This window comes from Rhineura floridana, chromosome 2 (genome assembly GCF_030035675.1).
Source record: "Rhineura floridana isolate rRhiFlo1 chromosome 2, rRhiFlo1.hap2, whole genome shotgun sequence".
NCBI classification, from domain to species: Eukaryota; Metazoa; Chordata; class Lepidosauria; order Squamata; family Rhineuridae; genus Rhineura; species Rhineura floridana.
The window spans coordinates 121,528,064-121,548,347 of record NC_084481.1 but is presented as its reverse complement, the minus strand read 5'-3'; the positions used below and the strand labels follow the sequence as shown (position 1 = coordinate 121,548,347).

The following is a 20,284-nucleotide window of genomic DNA, read 5'->3' as shown; positions in this document are numbered from 1 at the left end:
ATGAACTCTTGGTTGCGGTCAACTGACCTCTCAGCATTCCTGTTGGTGCATTTGCACCATGCAACCTTCACCCCTCTACTCTCCCCCTCTCCTTCCTGGTAAGCAACAGCAACTCAGCTGTCGGGAGGTCCAGTGAGCAGTCCTACCATGCCATCCGCTACTGCCCCACACTTTTTATAAGATTGGAGCAGATTTTTGTTTAAATGCACATCAGTTTAGATCACCAGCTACGTAGCTTTAATCTGTTGAAGTATATATTATATTTATTTATTTATTTAGACCATTTTATACCACTTAATATATAAAAATATCTCTAAGCACTGTACAAAAAAGGAAAAACCACAAGAAGTATTATAAAAAGTACACAATAAAGCCATAATACAAATAAATCATACATAATACAAATTATTAACAAATAAATATACCAACACAACAAATTCCATCATACTTCCCCACTTATCCCCTGCCCTGCTCTGTTCCAAGAACTTGAAAGAGAGTCCTGTCGTAAGCCATGGTGCATTCAGAAAGCCTACCCTTCTGCTTCTGTTGTTTCAGTCTCCAAGTTGGCTTCGTAGTACTCCACCTCTTTGAGAAAGAGGCCATCTGGCGGCGCAGTGGTGTTCTGGGGGTATTGTTGCAGAGACTTCCTCAGTGATAACATTATTTCTTTTACAGAAGTCAGATGAGACAAAGAGCATCCCCACTTCTATCCACTTCTATTAGTATTTTCAAAGTAGAGGTTTCATTTATTTGCAGAGGAGAAAACATAAGAATTTGACATGTTTATTATAAATTCAGAATATAGGTTTTTCCTCAAAGATCTGTTATGTTTTTGGATCCAGATTTTGTGGAAACTCTCCCTGGAGAAAGAAGGGGACACAGTTTTTGCCCTGTGGTCACCTTCCATGCTGTTCCAGAGGGTCCCCTGACCCTCTGAAGCAGCTTTTGGGGAGGGAGGGCTGCATGAGGGAAGGGAAATCATTAAAATTCACCTCTCATCTCTGACCAGTGGGAGAGTCCAACGGGCAGTCTAAATTCAATCCTCTGTATTTTGGTAAGAAATGAATATAAGGAAAATAAACCTACATGATGGGAGAAGGATTTGTAGCATGAAATATGTCTGAAGGTTTGGACAATTTTATTAAATGTAGTGTCCCAATTTATAATTAGTTTGAACATAAGAGAAAATTGTTATAAAATGATAATGCAATACCATTTTACTCCTTAGAAAATAGCAAAAACAAACAGTTCTTGATAGATTGATTTTTTAATTGTAATTGTGTATTAAAGCTGCCAATTTTTTGGACAATAATAACTGTGACAATATCAGACACATTTCTCCCTACTGTATCTTAGCCATTTTATTTTTCAAAGTAAGGTGTAGTGGTTGTATCTTTAAGTTGCTCTTCTGTTCACTGGGAGAGGGATTATTTCTGCCAAGCCTTCTCCATCTATAGTCCCCTGTACCATATCCCATGCATTTCCTAAAGGTCCCCTAACCACCAGAAGCAGATTTGCAGGGGACTGGAAAGGGAAGGAAGAAACAGGAAATCCCTGTTTGTGAATGTGAATTGTGCTCATTTCATGGAATGAAAGTAAGGATCCAAGCCACTGTTAGTCACTGAGAGTGCCAAAGTCAATACATTTATTAAATATTATTATTTTATTAATAATATTTGTATGGCTGCCCAATAATACGGTATCTGGGAGGCTCACAAAAAAATAAAATGCTATACAAAATAAAAGCAGCATAAAATGCATGCTTTTATCATGTTTTTTCATCCAATAAAAGATCTGGATGAATTAAATGTAACCAACATATTTATTTCTTCATTTTTTCCCTACAGTTATGTATGCCTAAGGGGCTGTCTTTCAAGACACAAGCTGATGCCAGAGAACCTCAGTTTCATTCATTTATCATTACCCGTGAAGATGGCTCTCGGACATTTGGTTTTTCCCTAACATTTTATGAGGAAGTTACCAGCAAACAAATCTGTAGTGCGATGCAGACATTGTATCACATGCACAATGCGGAATATGATATTCTTCATATTCCACCTACCAATGATAAAGATAACTGTAGCAGCATAGAAGACTGTAATGGCACCTCTGTATCAAAGCTACAGCGATTTAACTCGTATGATATTAGCAGAGACACTCTCTTTGTCTCTAAGTGCATTTGTTTGATAACCCCAATGTCTTTCATGAAGGCATGTAGGAAAGTGCTTGAGCAACTTCATCAAGCTGTAACTTCACCTCAGCCACCACCATTACCTTTGGAAAGCTTTATCTACAATATACTCTATGAAGTTCCTCTTCCTCCAGCAGGGAGATCTCTAAAATTTTCAGGAGTTTATGGACCAGTTATCTGCCAGAGGCCAAGCACCAGTGAACTGCCATTATTTGACTTCCCAGTTAAAGAAGTTTTTGAGTTACTTGGAGTAGAGAATATGGTTCAGCTCTTCACCTGTGCTCTTCTGGAATTTCAGATACTGCTTTATTCGCAGCGTGAGTACAGCTTTTTTTAATTAAATGATGGTCAAAGTCAATAAAGATTAAACTGTCACTGATGGGTTGGATCCAGAGTAAAGCACATGTAGCAGGTAGAGCGCATGGTGGAAGCTGACTTCCCTACCACTCCTCCCCATGGCAGGCCCTCTATCTTATTGAAAACACTCCATTGAGGGTTGGGGACCCCTATTGAATGGGGCAGGCTGCAGCATAGGAGCTGTGCTTCCTATGGGACCCCACATGGCAGCTGGGGCAAGAGCTTAGTGTTATAAAGCTCAAGGAGGGGTGTCACTAGTTTACCACTTGGTCTAGCTACATAGCGGAAAATGGCATTAGCCATTACATTAGCTGTGAGGGCAGCAGCATTCAAGTGGGTGGTCCAAGATCCAGAGTTTTTTAAATGTCACACCCAGATATTTATGAGTTGACTTGCTCAAGTCACTGATTGTCTAGCTGCCTTCTCTTTTAGTTTTAGAATAATTAATATGTAAGTGTTCCTTCACACAATATAGAACATGGGCTCTCAGAAATCTACACATCCCCACCTGTGTATATGAAAGAAGAATAGCATCAATGTGCAATAAGATAGAAATACTCTTGTGTCTCAGAGAAGGAGGGGAAAGCTCCACTCCTGATAGAGCAGAAACTATATCATTAAGGTACAAGTTAAATAGGAGAAGTGCTAATGAGCATCCCTGGTATACTCTGTTGCTAGCAGGGATAGATTCTGAGACACAGCCCCCTGTCGTTACTCTAACATATATACTAGAGTTATTATACAGCCCCTGAATTCTTCTACGCACCTACTGTCTATATTGAGGAGGGCCAATTTATACTAGAGGCAGGGATGCAAAATGGTAATCAGAGGCTGCCCGAAGGTCTACAGAAGCAGTGTAAAGAGAGTAATATGGTGGGCATGTATATTTCTTTATTAAATGTTTCAGAAGAAAAAAATGGTCAACTGTCAATGTTCCATGGCAAAAGCCTGCTTGCTCTTCAGCTAAAAGATTTTCTGATTCCACCCAGCTTTCCAACCAAGAGGTGCCTCACCTAAATGTTGCTAACCAGATCCAGAAGAGTTATAGGATGATAGTTCTTGGGATCCATTCTTGAACTTTTCTTATAAATAGTAATCACAATTGCCATTGACTAATCATCAGGGAAATTCCCAGTTCTGTGAATAAATGTAAGCTAGTGCCAGGATTCACCAGTCACCATTATCCAACAAAAGATCAGGGAGATCCCATTCATCCTAGATGCCTCTCTCCTTTTAAACTTTTTGAACAATAATGCAATGTCATCACAAGTGACTGGGGGGCCAACTTGTGGCATCAAGTCTTCTGCAGATGTTGACACATGTCCAGGTGCTTCATTCATATGTGGATGCCAGTACGCATTGTAGATGAGATGCCAAAATTGTGTTAGGGAATACTTGTACATATTCCTTTGCATCAGCTTTTTATAAAATTTGTGCAATTCTAGGTAATGGTATGGTAAAGGAACTACACTGTAATTTGTAAGAGTTTGGTACTGCCTTTGTATTACCTTTTTAATTGGCTGGCATTCATTCTCAAACCAGGAGCTGGGATTCACTAAACCATACCTTCTCAAGACAAAAAAAGTATGAAGAACAGAAGTTATCTGGGTATAATAATAAAATACTTCTTCTACATCTCTTTAATATATTAAAGTATCTTTTAGTGTGGCTGCTTGGTAAGAGTGCTATAGAGAATCCAGATTTACGTTTGTCCATTTAATTCAGTATTTAGAATCTGTTGGACTGATCACTGGATAGAGGGTGCCTTGACTTGACTTCACCACTCCAGGACAGACCACTTGAAGTAGAATTGGTTGGTGATCACACGTTGGATAGGGGTCCACTTTAACAAGTGTAATTGCCTCAAGAAGTACTGGTGTAATTGTCATATAGTCCATGATACTAGTGCCCAGGTGGTTGATAAACATGTATACTCCTCTTAGGTCTTCTGACAAGGAACCATTTAGGAGAGCCGGACCTGGACATTAATCCTGTGATCCTTAAATTGTCTATCTCTCATCGATGTAGGGGCTTGTGGAGGAAAGTGAATCACTTGCTCCAATGAATCCCAGTTGGGGGGCTATACAGGCACTGAAATTACCCATTAGGATAAAATAGGCCTGAGGGTGTTGGATCTCTAGTGCAAGGAGGTATTCTTCTAAATCCTTCCAACTATTTTCAGCATGGTAATTTGATTTCCGTGGTGGAATATAAACATTTACCATAACAAAACAATTGATTCAAACTTATAAAAGGATTGCCATAGCACAAAGGCCCCGGTGGCATATAAGGAGGATTTCTGCTTTCAGTTGCTATGCAGCAAGCCAATTTACCCCAGGGGTGTCCCTTGTGTCTTGGGGAATTTGCAGGAACTGAATTGGTTATATAGTGATTGAGCAAAATATTCTAAAGGGACTATATTTCCTGGAGGAATATAATATTACATTGTTTGAGATACTTCTGGAATGGGGCATCTAACTTGTTATTCTAGCCAGAAATATTCCAGGATAAACACTTCAAAGACTCCCTGTAAGTCACTTTTTGTCACTGGGAGTTATCCAAAGTAATCTGATCCAGGAGAGGATCTGAGCACACTGCACCATTTAGATATAAGCCAGGCCTCTGGAGACATATATCAGGATAGTGTAAGTGGGGGGCAGGGATAACAAGAGGGCTAATTTCAGCCACCACTGTTTTCTCTTTGTCTGATGGTCTAGACTGGAGGTTGTCATAATTAGAGGTAATCAAAATGTCGATTGTGGGAATACCAAGCAAATTTGTAACAGACTCTTAAGGTGGGAGTGGAAACAGCCACTTCTGACATTCTCAGATTTAGTCTTTGTGGGGCAGAATTTAAAGTCAAGATTTGGGGATATCTCCTATGGTAAGATCTATAAACATGTCCCTATTAGTACACTTGGATGGGCTAGGCACTGGCTTCACTGTTTGCGAATGTTGGGTTTTAAAATTCTGTGGGGTTTCTTGGTTGAGTACTGGTGATAGAGAATGAGTTCTAAAAACCTATCTGATTCTATTCTGAATTTGCCAAAATGGAATCTAGCTGCAAATATTTTGTTAACTAAGCCTGTGAGTCAAGTGACAGTACACCGTCCGTCCATTCATCCATCCAATCTATTATTTGATTTATATCCCGCCCTTCCTCCCAGCAGGAGCCCAAGGCGGCAAACAAAAGCACTAAAAACACATCAAACCATCATAAAAACAGACATTAAAATACACCAAAACATGCTTACATGTTGGGGAGTAAGGAGAGTCTGAACAGACTGAGCTGCAGTCTCCAATTCAGTAGTCATTCAGATTATGTACAATCTTGCTTCTCCCTCACCAGCTTGGAGGAGTCCCATTTGGCAGTGTGGTATTTCAAATGCCACCTCATCTGGAACTAGGATTAAATACTCTGAAGATATTGGGTTCCATTGTTCCACTAATTCACCTTGGCTTGGAAGGCTTGGATGTGGGCTAGGAGTCCAGGGTTACTTTATTGCCCTGCATGGAGTCTGATGATACATCTCTTAAATAGCTGACTGTGTTAGCTAGTTGATCTGAACATCTAACTATAGGGAATAATTTACTATTAATGTTCCCTAAAGTATCATAGATGTTAGACAGGGTCTTTGTTAGCAAGCATTGCTTAGCCATAATTTCAGTGAGGAGCAGACTCTCGCCTTGAAGTTGGCATCCCATCGGGTTTGCTGTAGTGGGGAGAGAGCTGCTTCATCCTCACCAGGCAAAGAGTGGGTATTTTCCTCCTCAGATATAAGAACAGCATATTGATTTGAAGTTGAAAGGGGAGAACCAGAGATGTTGGAGATTCTAACATAACATCTTTGATTTAGATTGCTTTGATATTGGGAATGGCGGGAATATTTATTTATTACATTTATATCCTGCTCTTCCTCCAAAAATGAGCCCAGGGTGGCATAACAGGCAATAAAACACTAAAAACATCTTTTAAAAACAAAACATGTTGAAAAACAATTCCAACAGAGATTGAGATAAGTTCTCTACTTAAAAGGCTTATTGAAAGGGGAAAGTCTTCAGTTGGCACTGAAAAGACAACATAGACAGCACCTGTCTGATACTTAAGGAGAGTGAATTCTAAAGGGTAGTTGTCACAACACTAAAGGTCAGCTTCCTATGTTGTGTGGAACAGTCATCCTGATAAGAGGGAATCTGCAGAAGGCCCTGTGGTGTCTGATTGGGTCTATTACTTACTGACTGCGTAAGCCAATCTTTCAGGTATCCTGGTCCCAAGCTATATAGGGCTTTATGCACCAAATCCAGCACCTTGAACTTAGGCTGGTGGCTAATGGACAGCCAGTGCAATTCTCTCAGCAGCAGGGTGATATGTTTGTGATGTCCTGCCCCAGTGAGCAGTTATGCTGCTGCATTTTGCACCAGCTGCAGCTTCCAGGCCAACCTCAAGGACAGCCCCACACAGAGTACATTACAGTAATCCAGCCTAGAGGTCACCAGTGCATGGGCAGAAGTGGTCAGGCTATCCCAGTCTAGAAATGCCCATAGCAGTCTGTGATGCTTCCTTCCCTGGCTCTCCCTGTCAGGTTCCTACCTGCTCGTGGTTACTGCCTGTCTCTAGGCACCACCAGGGACTCCACCAGTCCGGACCGCACTCTCTTATGGTTTACCTATCCGCTCTAGCACAGATCTCAACAGATCCCCCTGCTAGGCAACCACCAGTAACGTCCCAATACTAGTATTCCCAGAGACTCTGAATACTGGCATTGTTATTCTCTTCACCGCTGCCACCATTTGTTACAGTTCCCCTTCAGCCTTGGTCATTACCTTACCCTCCCTTCTGGTCTGTGAAACTCCAGCCAAGGATCAGGCCTTTGGTAAACCAAATTAAGTATTTATTACAGATAACAAAGCTAACAAGATTTCTTCTTAAGGCACATAAGCATATGGTTTTACTCAATACTAATCCGAACTCCACCTCCCTCCTGGTAAACAACTCTCTAAACCCCACCAAGCAATCCACTCTTTCTCTTCTCCCCCCCAGATTCCACAATTTATCACCTCACATCCACCCAGATTTACCTGTCATCCTTTCATTTATACTGTCAGCCATTTTAAACATTCAGCCAATCATCAAGCATTCTATTGCCCATTCACTCCCCCTCCTCTTTCACTACTTACCATGTATACTCTAAACAACCAGCACTTACCATATATACACTAATATATAGGAACATCACATTTCCCCCCCCCCTTAAACAACAGCAGAGTATTATTCCTGTTCCAGGATTTATACGTCGCGTTAACAAATAAAAGTCTCTATGGGGAAAATGTCTTTCTTTGTTCCTCTGTCTGGTCACGTCAATGCAGTCCCAGCCACTTGCCTGGAAAGTCCATCGGCCAGTACATTGTCCTTGCCTTTTATGAACTGGAAGTCCACTTGATAGTCCTGTAGGGCCCAGGACCACCTCTGCAGCATAGTGTTATGGTTTTTCATAGTCTGCAACCATAACAAGGCCCGATGATCCGTAGTCACTGTGAATCTTCGTCCCCACACGTATGGGCGCAACTTGTTCAGTCCCCACACGACCGCTAGGCACTCCTTCTGAACCGACGAATAGTTTTTCTCCCTCGGCGTCAGCTTGCGACTCAGGTACGCCACTGGATGTCTGGTGCCTTCTCTCTCCTGCAGCAAGACGACTCCCAGCGCGAGGTCCGACGCATCTGTAGCCACGATGAATGGTTTCTCATAGTCTGGTGCTATTAATATGGGTCCTTGGCACAAGGCTTGCTTCAGCAGATCAAAAGCCTTCTGACATTCATCCGTCCATACCACACGCTCAGAACACTTCTTCTTTGTTAATTCATGCAAGGGGGTTACTATTTCCCCAAAATTTCTCACAAACTTCCTATAAAATCCAGCCACACCCAGAAATGCCCTTACTTGTTTTTTGGTTAAGGGGATCGGCCACGCTTGTATTGCCTCCACCTTGCTCCATAAGGGGGTGATTTTCCCACTCCCCACCTTATGTCCTAAATAGATTACTTCCTTTAGTCCAAACTGGCATTTCTTAGCTTTTATTGTGAGGCGTGCTTTTCTTAAGGCCTCCAATACTGTTGTCAGGTGTTGGACATGCTCAGGCACCGACTTGCTAAAAATGGCCACATCATCGATATAGGCCACTGCAAAATCTGACATGCCTCGCAACACAGTATTGATTAGCCTCTGAAATGAACTTGGTGAGTTCCTTAGTCCCATGGGTAAGGTCACAAACTCATATAACCCATCTGGTGTACTGAAGGCAGTTTTGGCTCTGGATTGCTCGTCTAGTTCCATTTGCCAAAATCCTTTACAGAGATCTAGTGTAGAGATAATGGTTGCTGCCCCCAATAACTCTAACATAGCGTCTACCCTAGGCATAGGATACGCATCTGGGACAGTAATTTTATTGATTAGCCGATAATCAATGCAAAACCTTGTCGTTCCATCTTTTTTCGGAACCAGGACAATACTTGAGGCCCAGGGACTGATGGATTCCCTGATCACTCCTAATTCCAGCATCTCTTCCACCTCCTTTTTGATCTCATTCAAAACTTTCCCATTCACACGGTACGGAACAGATCTGATTGGGGCATGATCTCCAGTATCAATGGAATGTATAACTATACTGGTTCGGCCAGGTTTGTTGCTAAAGAGATTCCTATAGTTTTTCAAAACTCTCAGAATCTCTTCTTTTACTTCCTCCTTCACCTCCTCTGACCATTCCACTTGATCTACCCCTCCTTTGTCTTTGCTTTCCTGTACCAAATCTGGAAGTTCAGGCCCACTTCCCTCAGGGAATAAGGTAACTTGCAACACCTTTGCATCCCTGGTATGGTAAGGCTTTAACATATTTACATGAACCACTTTGCTTTTGTTTAATTGGTCTGTGGTGATTACATATGTCACTGTGTCAAGCCTTTCTCTGATGGTATATGGTCCTTCCCAGTTAGCCTGTAATTTGTCATGTTTCCTGGGTATGAACGCCATAACCATATCTCCCACATCATACACACGTTCTCTGGCTGTTCTGTCATACCAGTAACTTTGCTTCTCCTGTGCATGACTCAAATTCTCTTTCACTACTTCCATCATTGATGTTAATTTATTGCGGAATTCCAATACAAAATCTACTACAGAAGTTTTGTACTCTCCCAGAGTTCCTTCCCATGATTTTTTTAGCAGTTCCAAAGGTCCCCTCACTTTTCTAGTGAACATGAGTTCAAAGGGTGAGAAGCCTGTTGACTCCTGAGGGACTTCTCTGTATGCAAATAAGAAGCATCCCAACCGTTCATCCCAGTCTTGTGGGTGATCTTGAACATAGCTTCTTATCATGCCCTTCAAAACTCCATTGAATCTCTCAGTTAGCCCATTAGTGGCGGGATTTTTTATTTATTTATTTATTTAATTACATTTCTAGACCGCCCTATAGCAGAAAGCTCTCAGGGCGGTGTACAACAAATAAAATCACAATTAAAATATGAGCAAGTGTGAAAAATATAATACAATTATAAAAACATTAAACATGATAAAAATCCAAAATAGAATTGCCATTGAGTTTATAAATTAAAATCCATATTAGGTTTAAAATTAAATTTAAAATGTTTAAAAAGCCTGGGCGAAAAGGTAGGTTTTTACCTGGCGCCGAAAAGATAACAAAGAAGGCGCCAGGCGTATCTCGTCTGGGAGGGCATTCCATAGTTCGGGGGCCACCACCGAGAAGGCCCTAGATCTAGTTGTTGATCTCCGGGCCTCTTTATGAGTTGGGACCCGGAGAAGGGCCTTCGACGTCGAGCGTAGTGAACGGGTAGGTACATAGCGAGAGAGGCGTTCCACCAGGTATTGCGGTCCGATGCCGTTTAGGGCTTTATAGGTAAGAACCAACACTTTGAATCTGGCCCGGAAACATATCGGTAGCCAGTGCAGCTGCGCCAGGACAGGTGTTATATGGTCAAATTTCTTTGTCCCAGTGAGAACTCTGGCCGCAGCATTTTGCACTAGCTGAAGTTTCCGAACCGTCTTCACAGGTAGCCCCACGTAGAGTGCATTACAGTAGTCCAATCTAGAGGTTACCATAGCATGGATAACTGAGGCGAGATTCTCCCTGTCCAGATAGGGTCGTAGTTGGGCTACCAGCCGAAGCTGGTAGAATGCATTCCGTGCCACCGAGGCTACCTGAGCCTCAAGTGACAGGAGAGGATCTAATAAGACCCCCAAACTACGTACCTGCTCCTTTAGGGGGAGTGTAACCCCATCTAGGGCAGGTCGAACGTCAACCATCTGGGCAGAGGGCCCTCCCACCAACAGCATCTCAGTCTTGTTAGGATTGAGTTTCAGTTTATTAGCTCTCATCCAGCCCATTATCGCGGCCAGGCAGCGGTCTAGTACATCAACAGCCTCACCTGACGAAGATGAAAAGGAGTAGTAGAGCTGCGTATCATCAGCATATTGCTGGAAACGCACTCCAAAACTCCTGATGACCTCACCCAGCGGCTTCATATAGATATTGAAAAGCAAGGGGGACAGAACTGAACCCTGCGGGACCCCATATTGGAGTAGCCAGGGACTCGAGTAATGTTCCCCCAGCATCACCTTCTGGAGACGATTCCCGAGATAGGAGCAGAGCCACCGCCAAGCAGTGCCTCCCACTCCTAAATCCGTAAGTCGCTCCAGAAGGATACCATGGTCGATGGTATCAAACGCCGCTGAGAGATCAAGGAGAACCAACAGAGTTACACTCCCTCTGTCTTTCTCCCGACAGAGGTCATCATACAGGGCGACCAAGGCCGTTTCTGTACCAAACCCCGGCCGAAAGCCCGATTGAAATGGGTCCAGATAATCAGTTTCATCCAAGAGAGCCTGGAGTTGGCGAGCGACCACACGCTCTAGGACCTTGCCCAGGAATGGAACATTTGCTACCGGCCTATAGTTGTCCAAATTATCAGGGTCCAAGGAGGGTTTTTTTAGGAGCGGTCTCACCACCGCCTGTTTCAGGCAGGGTGGGACCACTCCCTCTCGTAAAGAGGCATTAATCACCTCCTTGGCCCAGCCGGCTGTTCCATTCCTGCTAGCTTTTATTAGCCATGAGGGGCAAGGATCCAGAGCAGAAGTGGTCGCCCGCACCTGTCCGAGCACCTTGTCCACATCCTCGAGCTGTACCAACTGAAACTCATCCAGTAAAACAGGACAAGACTGTGCTCTGGACACGTCATTAGGATCAACTGCTACAATAATGGAGTCAAGGTCCCGGCGGATGTTCATGATCTTATCACGAAAGTGTCGCGCAAACTCATTACAGCGGGCAATTGATGGTGTTATTGCGTCCTGGGGACCAGAGTGTAAAAGTCCCCGGACAACTTTATAAAGTTCCGCTGGGCGGTTAAGAGATGACTGAATAGAGACAGCAAAGTATTGCTTCTTTGCTGCTCTCACTGCCTTCACATAGAGTTTGGTAGAGACCCTCACAAGTGCATGATTACAGCCGTCGGGAGTTCGCCTCCATTTGCACTCAAGCCGTCTCCTTTCTTGCTTCATCACTCTTAGCTCCGGGGTAAACCAGGGAGCCGATTGAGCTCTGCAACGGAGAGGGCGCACCGGGGCGATCGTGTCAACTGCCCGGGCCATTTCTGTATTCCACAGCGTGGCCAGGGTTTCGACAGGACCGTCAATTCTATCAGCCGGAAAATTCCCTAGAGCCATCAGAAAACCCTCAGGATTCATTAGTCTCCGGGGACGGACCATCTTAATTGGTCCTCCACCCTTGCAGAGGGGAGAAGACAATGTGAGTCTAAACCTTAATAGGCAGTGATCTGACCATGACAAAGGAATAGATGTAAAATTCCTCACTCTCAGATCACCATCCCCTAATCCAGAGGCAAAAATCAAGTCCAGAGTGTGCCCCAACACATGCGTAGGGCCAGTAGCAAATTGAGACAGCCCCATGGCTGTCATGGAGGTCATGAAGTCCTGAGCTGCTCCAGATAAAACGGCCTCAGCATGAATGTTGAGATCCCCCAATACCAAAAGTTTGGGGGAACGCAACAATAGATCCGAGACCACCTCTGTCAGCTCAGTTAGGGAGGCTGTTGGGCAGCAGGGTGGACGGTACACCAACAGTATTCCCAGTCTGTCTCGCTGACCCAACGTTATGTGTAGACACTCTAGACCATTAGCCACCTGGATAGGGTGCCTAACAAGAGGGATGGAACTTCTATAGACCACAGCGATTCCCCCTCCCCGACCCTCGGATCTACCCAGATGCTGAACCGAATACCCAGGTGGGCACAACTGGGAGAGATTAATACCTCCCAGATCGCTCACCCAGGTCTCGGTAATACATGCCAGATCAGCCGCCTCATCCACAATTAGGTCATGGACGAGGGAGGTTTTATTATTTACTGATCTGGCATTGAAAAGTAGCAACTGGAGATCCGAGGGTTGGCTGATAGAACTACCAGCAATCCTGCGGGTGTGGGGAGGACCGGAACACGTCACAGCCACCAGTTGTCTGGGGCGAGTTCCCCTTAACTGGCATGTCCTACTCACAGCGCCATACCTCCCATTACCCGTCACTACACTAATAGGGGCCCCCTTTGGTCCTCCCTCCCACAACACTGTCCTCTCGCCCAGGCACATAATAAAAATAAAATAAATAATAAAACTCATGGCATATACACACAATCACACACTCACTCATACAACCCACTCATACATTCAGACAGCACAGCAGCATCCGAGGGGCTTCAGCAACCGGCAGTCCGTAGTAGCTGATGTAATAGGGGCCCAAAAGCGATGGACAGCAGGCACTGGGATGGTAAGTAGTGGTCTTTAGATGTTTTAGACCACAACATTTCCACATACATTGCATCACTTCTCCCATGAATACACTGCCTTGATCTGTCAGCACTTCATGAGGGAAACCCAGCCTCATAAAGATTTTTAATAAAGCCTCTGCCACTACAGGGGCTTCTACAGATCTCAGTGCTTCTGCGTCTGGGTACCTGGTGGCAAAATCCACCACCACCACTAGATATTTCTTGCCATGCCTTGTGGGTTTGGAAAAAGGGCCCACCAAATCTATTCCCACTCTATAAAAGGGTTGTCCAATTATAGGAAGGGGCTTTAAGGGTGCCTTGGTCTTTACTCCACTCTTTCCTACCTTTTGGCATATTCCACAAGATAGACAATGTTGTTTTACATCCTTGGAGATATTTGGCCAATAATAATGTGCAGCCAATCTCCTCTTGGTCTTTTTTATTCCCAGATGTCCTGCACATGGGACATCGTGGGCTACCTCTAGCAATCTGGTTCTGTATTTGCTAGGTACTATCAATTGCTTCACTGGTTCACATTCATCCTTTCTCTCAGCAGGCATCCACAGTCTATATAAAATCCCATTCTCACACACAACTTGATTCCTCAGTTTGTCAGTGAAAGGAATCTGTTGGGTCAGCGCTTGTTCCTTTATCTGCTTCAGACTTATATCTTTATGCAGCTCTTCCCTGAATTGATCTGCTTCTTCCCCAGAGACCACTTGATACAGTTTGTCTTCTTCAGCAGGCCTGCTAGTGGTTGCTATGGTGACCTGAGGCTGGTTAACAGATTCCACCCTGTTTGTTTCAGCCCCCCTTAATATGGCTTCTTTTTCTCTGCCAATTTGCTGTCTGGTCACTACATATATTTTCCCCTGTGCCCCCATAACATCTCTTCCCAGTATTACTGGTTCTTGTTGCTGGGCATTAATACCAACTTTATATTGGCCCTTTCGGCCTCTCCATTCCATTTTCACTAGGGCCACAGGCAAACTCTCTGGTTGACCCCTCACTCCTTGGATAGTCACTGTTTCCTGAGGTAATATTTCTTCAGATTTTATTAAATCTGGCCTCAGTAACATCTGAGCGGCACCAGTGTCAAGCAATGCCCAATAATTTGCCCCTTGTACACTCACTTCCTCTCTCAGACTTGAATCAAGGTCTGTTACTTCTGTCCAGTTTATCTGGCAAAACTGAACCTTTTTCGCTGCTTCTAAAGCCTTGGGCTCTGTTTTCACTGCCCTTGTCTGAGCAGGATTACTAATGGGGTTGGCAACCTCACATTGAAAACGTAGGTGCCCCGGTCTACCACATTTGTAGCATAATTTCTCCTCACTTTTAGGGTACACAGATCCACTCTGGGGTGTCCTGTGCCCTTCAGATTTTACTGGAGGACTCACTCGCTGTGGTACCACATCCCTTCTGCCAGCACTATATGGTCTGGGTTTAAACTCTCTTGATGTTTTCCCCACCCAGCCAGTTCGGTTGGAGGCGAAGTGATCCGCCATCTCTGCGGCCTCCTGCACCGATGTAGGAGAACGGTCTTTGACCAGGAGCCTTATTTCTGGTGGTAACTGATGGTATAATTGATCCAGTATCATGAGGCTTTTCACCTCTTCCACTGACTGAGCTTTGGCACTACTCATCCACTTTCCAAATATATCCATCAACTTTGCTCCCAGTTCCACAAAAGACCTCCCTGTCTGTATCTGGCAGTTTCTGAAAAGCTTTCTAAAATAATCAGGCCTCAGTCTGAATCTTTTAAACACTGCTTCTTTGAATTCAGCATAGGTGACGGGCCTGTCTGAGGGGAAATATTGGTATACCTCAGCCAATTCCCCTTTAATCAGATTTGATAAATACTGCATGTATTTATCTTCAGGTAGCCCCCACAACTGAGCTGCTTTTTCAAAGGTGCTGAGGTAAATTTGAGGATCTTGACCAGGCTCATAGACAGCAAAGTCCTTTGGAGTAATTTTTATTTTTGCTCCATCTCTGTCTTTCCTTGTCTCCTCAGAGTGAAATTTCTCTCTATCAAATTTTAACTTTTCTACTTGTAATTCAGCATCCAATGCTCGTTGCTTCTCCCTCTCCTCAAACCCCAATCTCATTCTCTCAGCTTCCAACTCCCTCTGCTTGTCTTTTTCCTCAGCTTCCATCCTCAGTCTCTCAGCTTCCATCTTCAATCTCTCAGCTTCCAACTCCCTCTGCTTGTCTTTTTCCTCAGCCTCCCATCTTAACTTCTCTCTCAAGTACTCTGTATAAGCAGAATTGCTTAAATATCCTTCTGGGGTCTCTTCCCTGACAGGTTGTTTTTGCTGGGCAGTTGCAAATCCTATAAGTGCTACCCTCAATTCATCTACCCCTTTACCCTCGTGAGGTAAATTGAATGTTATGCACTTCTCCACCAGCTCCTCTCTTTTCATTTTTATGTATTCAGCCATGGTGTTTGAGTTCACTCACTCTTTGCCACACACTCTTTGCCAGTCACTCTCACAAGAAATCTTGTTTTGTTATTTCTGTTTGCCACACCGCTGTTCTGGATTCTCTAGTATTCGTATCTGGATTCTCTGTTGTTCGTATCCCACCGCTACTGCCACCACGTGTGAGGCGTCCTTCCCTGGCTCTCCCTGTCAGGTTCCTACCTGCTCGTGGTTACTGCCTGTCTCTAGGCACCACCAGGGACTCCACCAGTCCGGACCGCACTCTCTTATGGTTTACCTATCCGCTCTAGCACAGATCTCAACAGATCCCCCTGCTAGGCAACCACCAGTAACGTCCCAATACTAGTATTCCCAGAGACTCTGAATACTGGTATTGTTATTCTCTTCACCGCTGCCACCATTTGTTACAGTTCCCCTTCAGCCTTGGTCATTACCTTACCCTCCCTTCTGGTCTGTGAAACTCCAGCCAAGGATCAGGCCTTTGGTAAACCAAATTAAGTATTTATTAAAGATAACAAAGCTAACAAGATTAACAAGATTTCTTCTTAAGGCACATAAGCATATGGTTTTACTCAATACTAATCCGAACTCCACCTCCCTCCTGGTAAACAACTCTCTAAACCCCACCAAGCAATCCACTCTTTCTCTTCTCGCCCCCAGATTCCACAATTTACCACCTCACATCCACCCAGATTTACCTGTCATCCTTTCATTTATACTGTCAGCCATTTTAAACATTCAGCCAATCATCAAGCATTCTATTGCCCATTCACTCCCCCTCCTCTTTCACTACTTACCATGTATACTCTAAACAACCAGCACTTACCATATATACACTAATATATAGGAACATCACACAGTCTTACCAGTTGAAGTTTGTAGAAGGCATTCATAGCCACCAAGGTCACCTGGGCCTCTAGTGACAAAGATGGGTCCAGGGGCACTCCCAGGCTATGAACCTGCTCTTTCAGAGGGGGTATGACCCAATCCAAAGCAGGCAATTGACCAATTATCCAGACTCGAGAACCAGCTACCCACACTACTTCCATCTTGCTAGCATTCAGAGTCAGTTTATTGGCCTTCATCAAGCCCACCACTGAGTCCAGGCCTTGCATGGCCTCTCCCAATTCAGGTGTTATTGAGAATTGGAGCTGAATATCATTAGCATGCTGCTGACACCTCGCCCCAAATCTCCTGATGACTGTTCCCAATTGCTTCTTATTGATGTTAAACAGCATTGGGGACAAGATGGTATCTTGTGACACCCCACAGCACAACTGCCAGGGGGCCAAATACAATAACCCTATGCTAGTCTCTGAAACTGACTCTGGAGATAGGATCAGAACTACTGTAAAAAAGTGAGTCCAATACCCATCTCACCAGATCTGTTTAGAAGGATACCATGGTCAATGGTATCAAAAGCCACTGAGAGATCAAGTAAGAATAACAGGGTCACACTCCCCCTGTCCTTCTCCCGATAAAGGTCATCCGTTAGGGTGAACAAGGCCAATTCAGTCCCATGACAGGTCAGAACCCAGACTGGAATGGGTTACGTTAATCTGTTTCATCCATGTGAATTTATAACTGCTGCACCACAACCCTCTCAATCACCTTCCCTAAAAAGGGGGTATTTGCGACTGGGCAATAGTTGTCACAAACCAATGGGTCCAAGGTGGGCTTTTTCAGGAGCAGTGAGATCAGCACCTCTTTCAAGATGGCTGGGACCGCTCCCTCCCACAAAGATGCATTGACCATACCCTGGATCCACTCGGTCATACCCCCTTGGCAAGCTTTAATAAGCCAAGAAGGGCAAGGGTTGAGAGGATACATTGCTGGCTGCATTGTCGCAAGTATCTTGTCCTACATCATCAGGCCGCATCAACTGAAATTTATCTCAAGAAGTTGTAGCAGACATTGCACTGATGAACACCTAACTGGGAACTACAATAAATGCAGATGAGGTGTGAAGATTGCTCTGGAGGTGAGCAACTTTACCCTCCTAGTGCCTTGCAAACAAATCACAGTGGGCTTCTGAGGGATCTAAAACTCCTCAGCTAAACTGCAGTTCCCAACCCATTGACGTAACCTTAAACAAAACTATGCAGGTAAGAAGCCAGCAGGGGTATGGGGGCTTTCCAGTGTTTTGCAGCAGTAGCTGGGAGGAACCAGCCACACATATAAAGTCAGAGCACCCTAGCGAGGGAGCCTGCTCCATGAGCTAGAGGGAGCCCCAGCTGACGAAGCGTCAAGGCGAGTTAAGCAGCAGAGCAAGTTCAGCAGCAGGGCGAGGAGGCCAGGGCCCCCCACTCTGCCCATCTGTTCCCTAACCTCAACTAAACCGCAGTCTCCAACCCATTGACGTAATAAACCTTAAACAAAACTATGCAGGTAAGAAGCCAGCAGGGGTGTGGGGGCTTTCCAGTGTTTTGCACCGCCTGCAGCATGTACAACTATCTGCCTGTTGGACAGAAGTCGTGGGTGTGCTCTCGGTGCAATGAGCTCCTGGCTCTCCGGGAACGACTTCATTTCCTTGAGGCCAAGGTGGCGGACCTGGAAAAGCGGAGAGAGGCAGAGAGGTGTGTGGAGGAGGCCTTCAGGGACGTTATAGCTGTGTCCCACTCCAACGATGATAGCTCTCCTGCTATCATGGAGAACGATGGTCTCGGGGAAGGAGAGCATCCAGCTGAGGAAGAGGGAAACGATCCCTTAGAAGGGACCCATTCCTTGGGGGATGAGCAGCTATCTTCTCGTGCCGAGGATATATCTCCAGGGGGTGGAGGGATCCTTGTAGTGGGTGATTCGATCATTAGGAACATAGACAGTGGGGTGTGTGATGAGCGTGTAGACCGCAAGGTGTTTTGCCTGCCTGGTGCAAAGGTTGCGGATATTGCCCGTCGTTTAGATAGTTTGGTAGACAGTGCTGGGGAGGAGTCAGTGGTCGTGGTGCACGTTGGCACCAATGACATGGGGAAATGCAGCTGTGAGGTCCTGGAAGCTAAATTTAGGTTGCTAGGTAGGATGCTGAAAGCCAGGACCTCCAAGGTGGCTTTCTCTGAAATGCTACCGGTTCCACGCGCAGGACCAGCCAGACAGGCCCAGCTTTGCAGTCTCGATACGTGGATGAGACGATGGCGTCGGGTGGAAGGGTTTGGATTTATTAGGCACTGGGGAACATTTTGGGACAAGTCGGGCCTGTACAAAAGGGACGGGCTCCACTTGAACCAGAATGGAACCAGACTGCTGGCACTTAAAATTAAAAAGGTGGCAGAGCAGCTTTTAAACTGACTGAGAGGGAAAACCCGACAGGAGCTGAGGAAGGTCCGGTTTGGAATAAACCTCCCCCCTGGGATAAAGACCAAAGAAATGATGAAATTTTAAAAGGGGTAGGCCTAGAAGTAGGCATTGTGAGAGCAGGGGCACAGGATATCAATTCAGAAGAGCAAAATTACCACAGGTCAAACCACAAGTGCCAAAGACACTTGAAGAGAGACACTGCTTACAAGTGCTTGTATGCTAATGCTAGGAGCCTCCGAACCAAGATGGGAGAACTGGAGTGCTTGGTCTTAGAGAAGAGCATTGATGTAGTGAGCATAACGGAGACCTGGTGGAATGGAGAAAACCAGTGGGATACGGTTATCCCTGGATACAAACTATATCGGAAGGACAGGGAAGGGCGTATTGGTGGCGGAGTCGCTCTATACGTGAAAGAAGGGATTGAATCCAGCAAGCTTGAAACCCCAAAAGAGGCAGACTCCTCCACAGGATCGTTGTGGGTGGTGATACCATGCCCCAGGAGGGATTTAATACTGGGAACGATCTATCGTCCCCCTGATCAAAATGCTCAGGGAGACCTTGTGATGAGATCTGAAATTGAGGAAGCATCCAAACTAGGAAATGTGGTAGTAATGGGTGACTTCAACTACCCAGACATAGACTGGCCGCATATGTGTTCCAGTCATGACAAAGATGCAACATTTCTAGATATTCTAAATGACTATTCCCTAGACCAGTTGGTCATGGAACTGACCAGAGGGACGGCAACCCTGGACTTAATCCTCAGTGGGGACCAGGACCTGGTGCAAGATGTAAGTGTTGTTGAACCTATTGGGAGCAGTGACCATAGTGCTATTAAATTAAACATACATGTAAATGGCTAATTGCCAAGAAAATCCAACACGGTCACATTTGACTTCAAAAGAGGAAACTTCACAAAAATGAGGGGATTGGTAAAAAGAAAGCTGAAAAACAAAGTCCAGAGGGTCACATCACTCGAAAATGCTTGGCAGTTGTTTAAAAACACTATATTAGAAGCTCAACTGGAGCGCATACTGCAGATCAGAAAAGGTACCGCCAGGGCCAAGAAGATGCCAGCATGGTTAACGAGCAAAGTCAAGGAAGCTCTTAGAGGCAAAAAGTCTTCCTTCAGAAAATGGAAGTCTTGTCC

General features: G+C 44.8%; 1 protein-coding gene across 7 annotated transcripts in view; it reads left to right on the top strand.

The window, feature by feature from the left end:
* DENND5A (DENN domain containing 5A) overlaps positions 1-20,284 on the top strand; it is a 142,078-nt gene that overhangs the window by 38,591 nt on the left and 83,203 nt on the right. For all 7 annotated transcript variants that reach the window (XM_061610372.1, XM_061610371.1, XM_061610374.1 and 4 more), the window contains exon 4: positions 1,848-2,508. In XM_061610372.1, the coding sequence (XP_061466356.1) occupies positions 1,848-2,508 (661 nt within the window). The remainder of the gene's footprint in view (positions 1-1,847; positions 2,509-20,284) is intronic.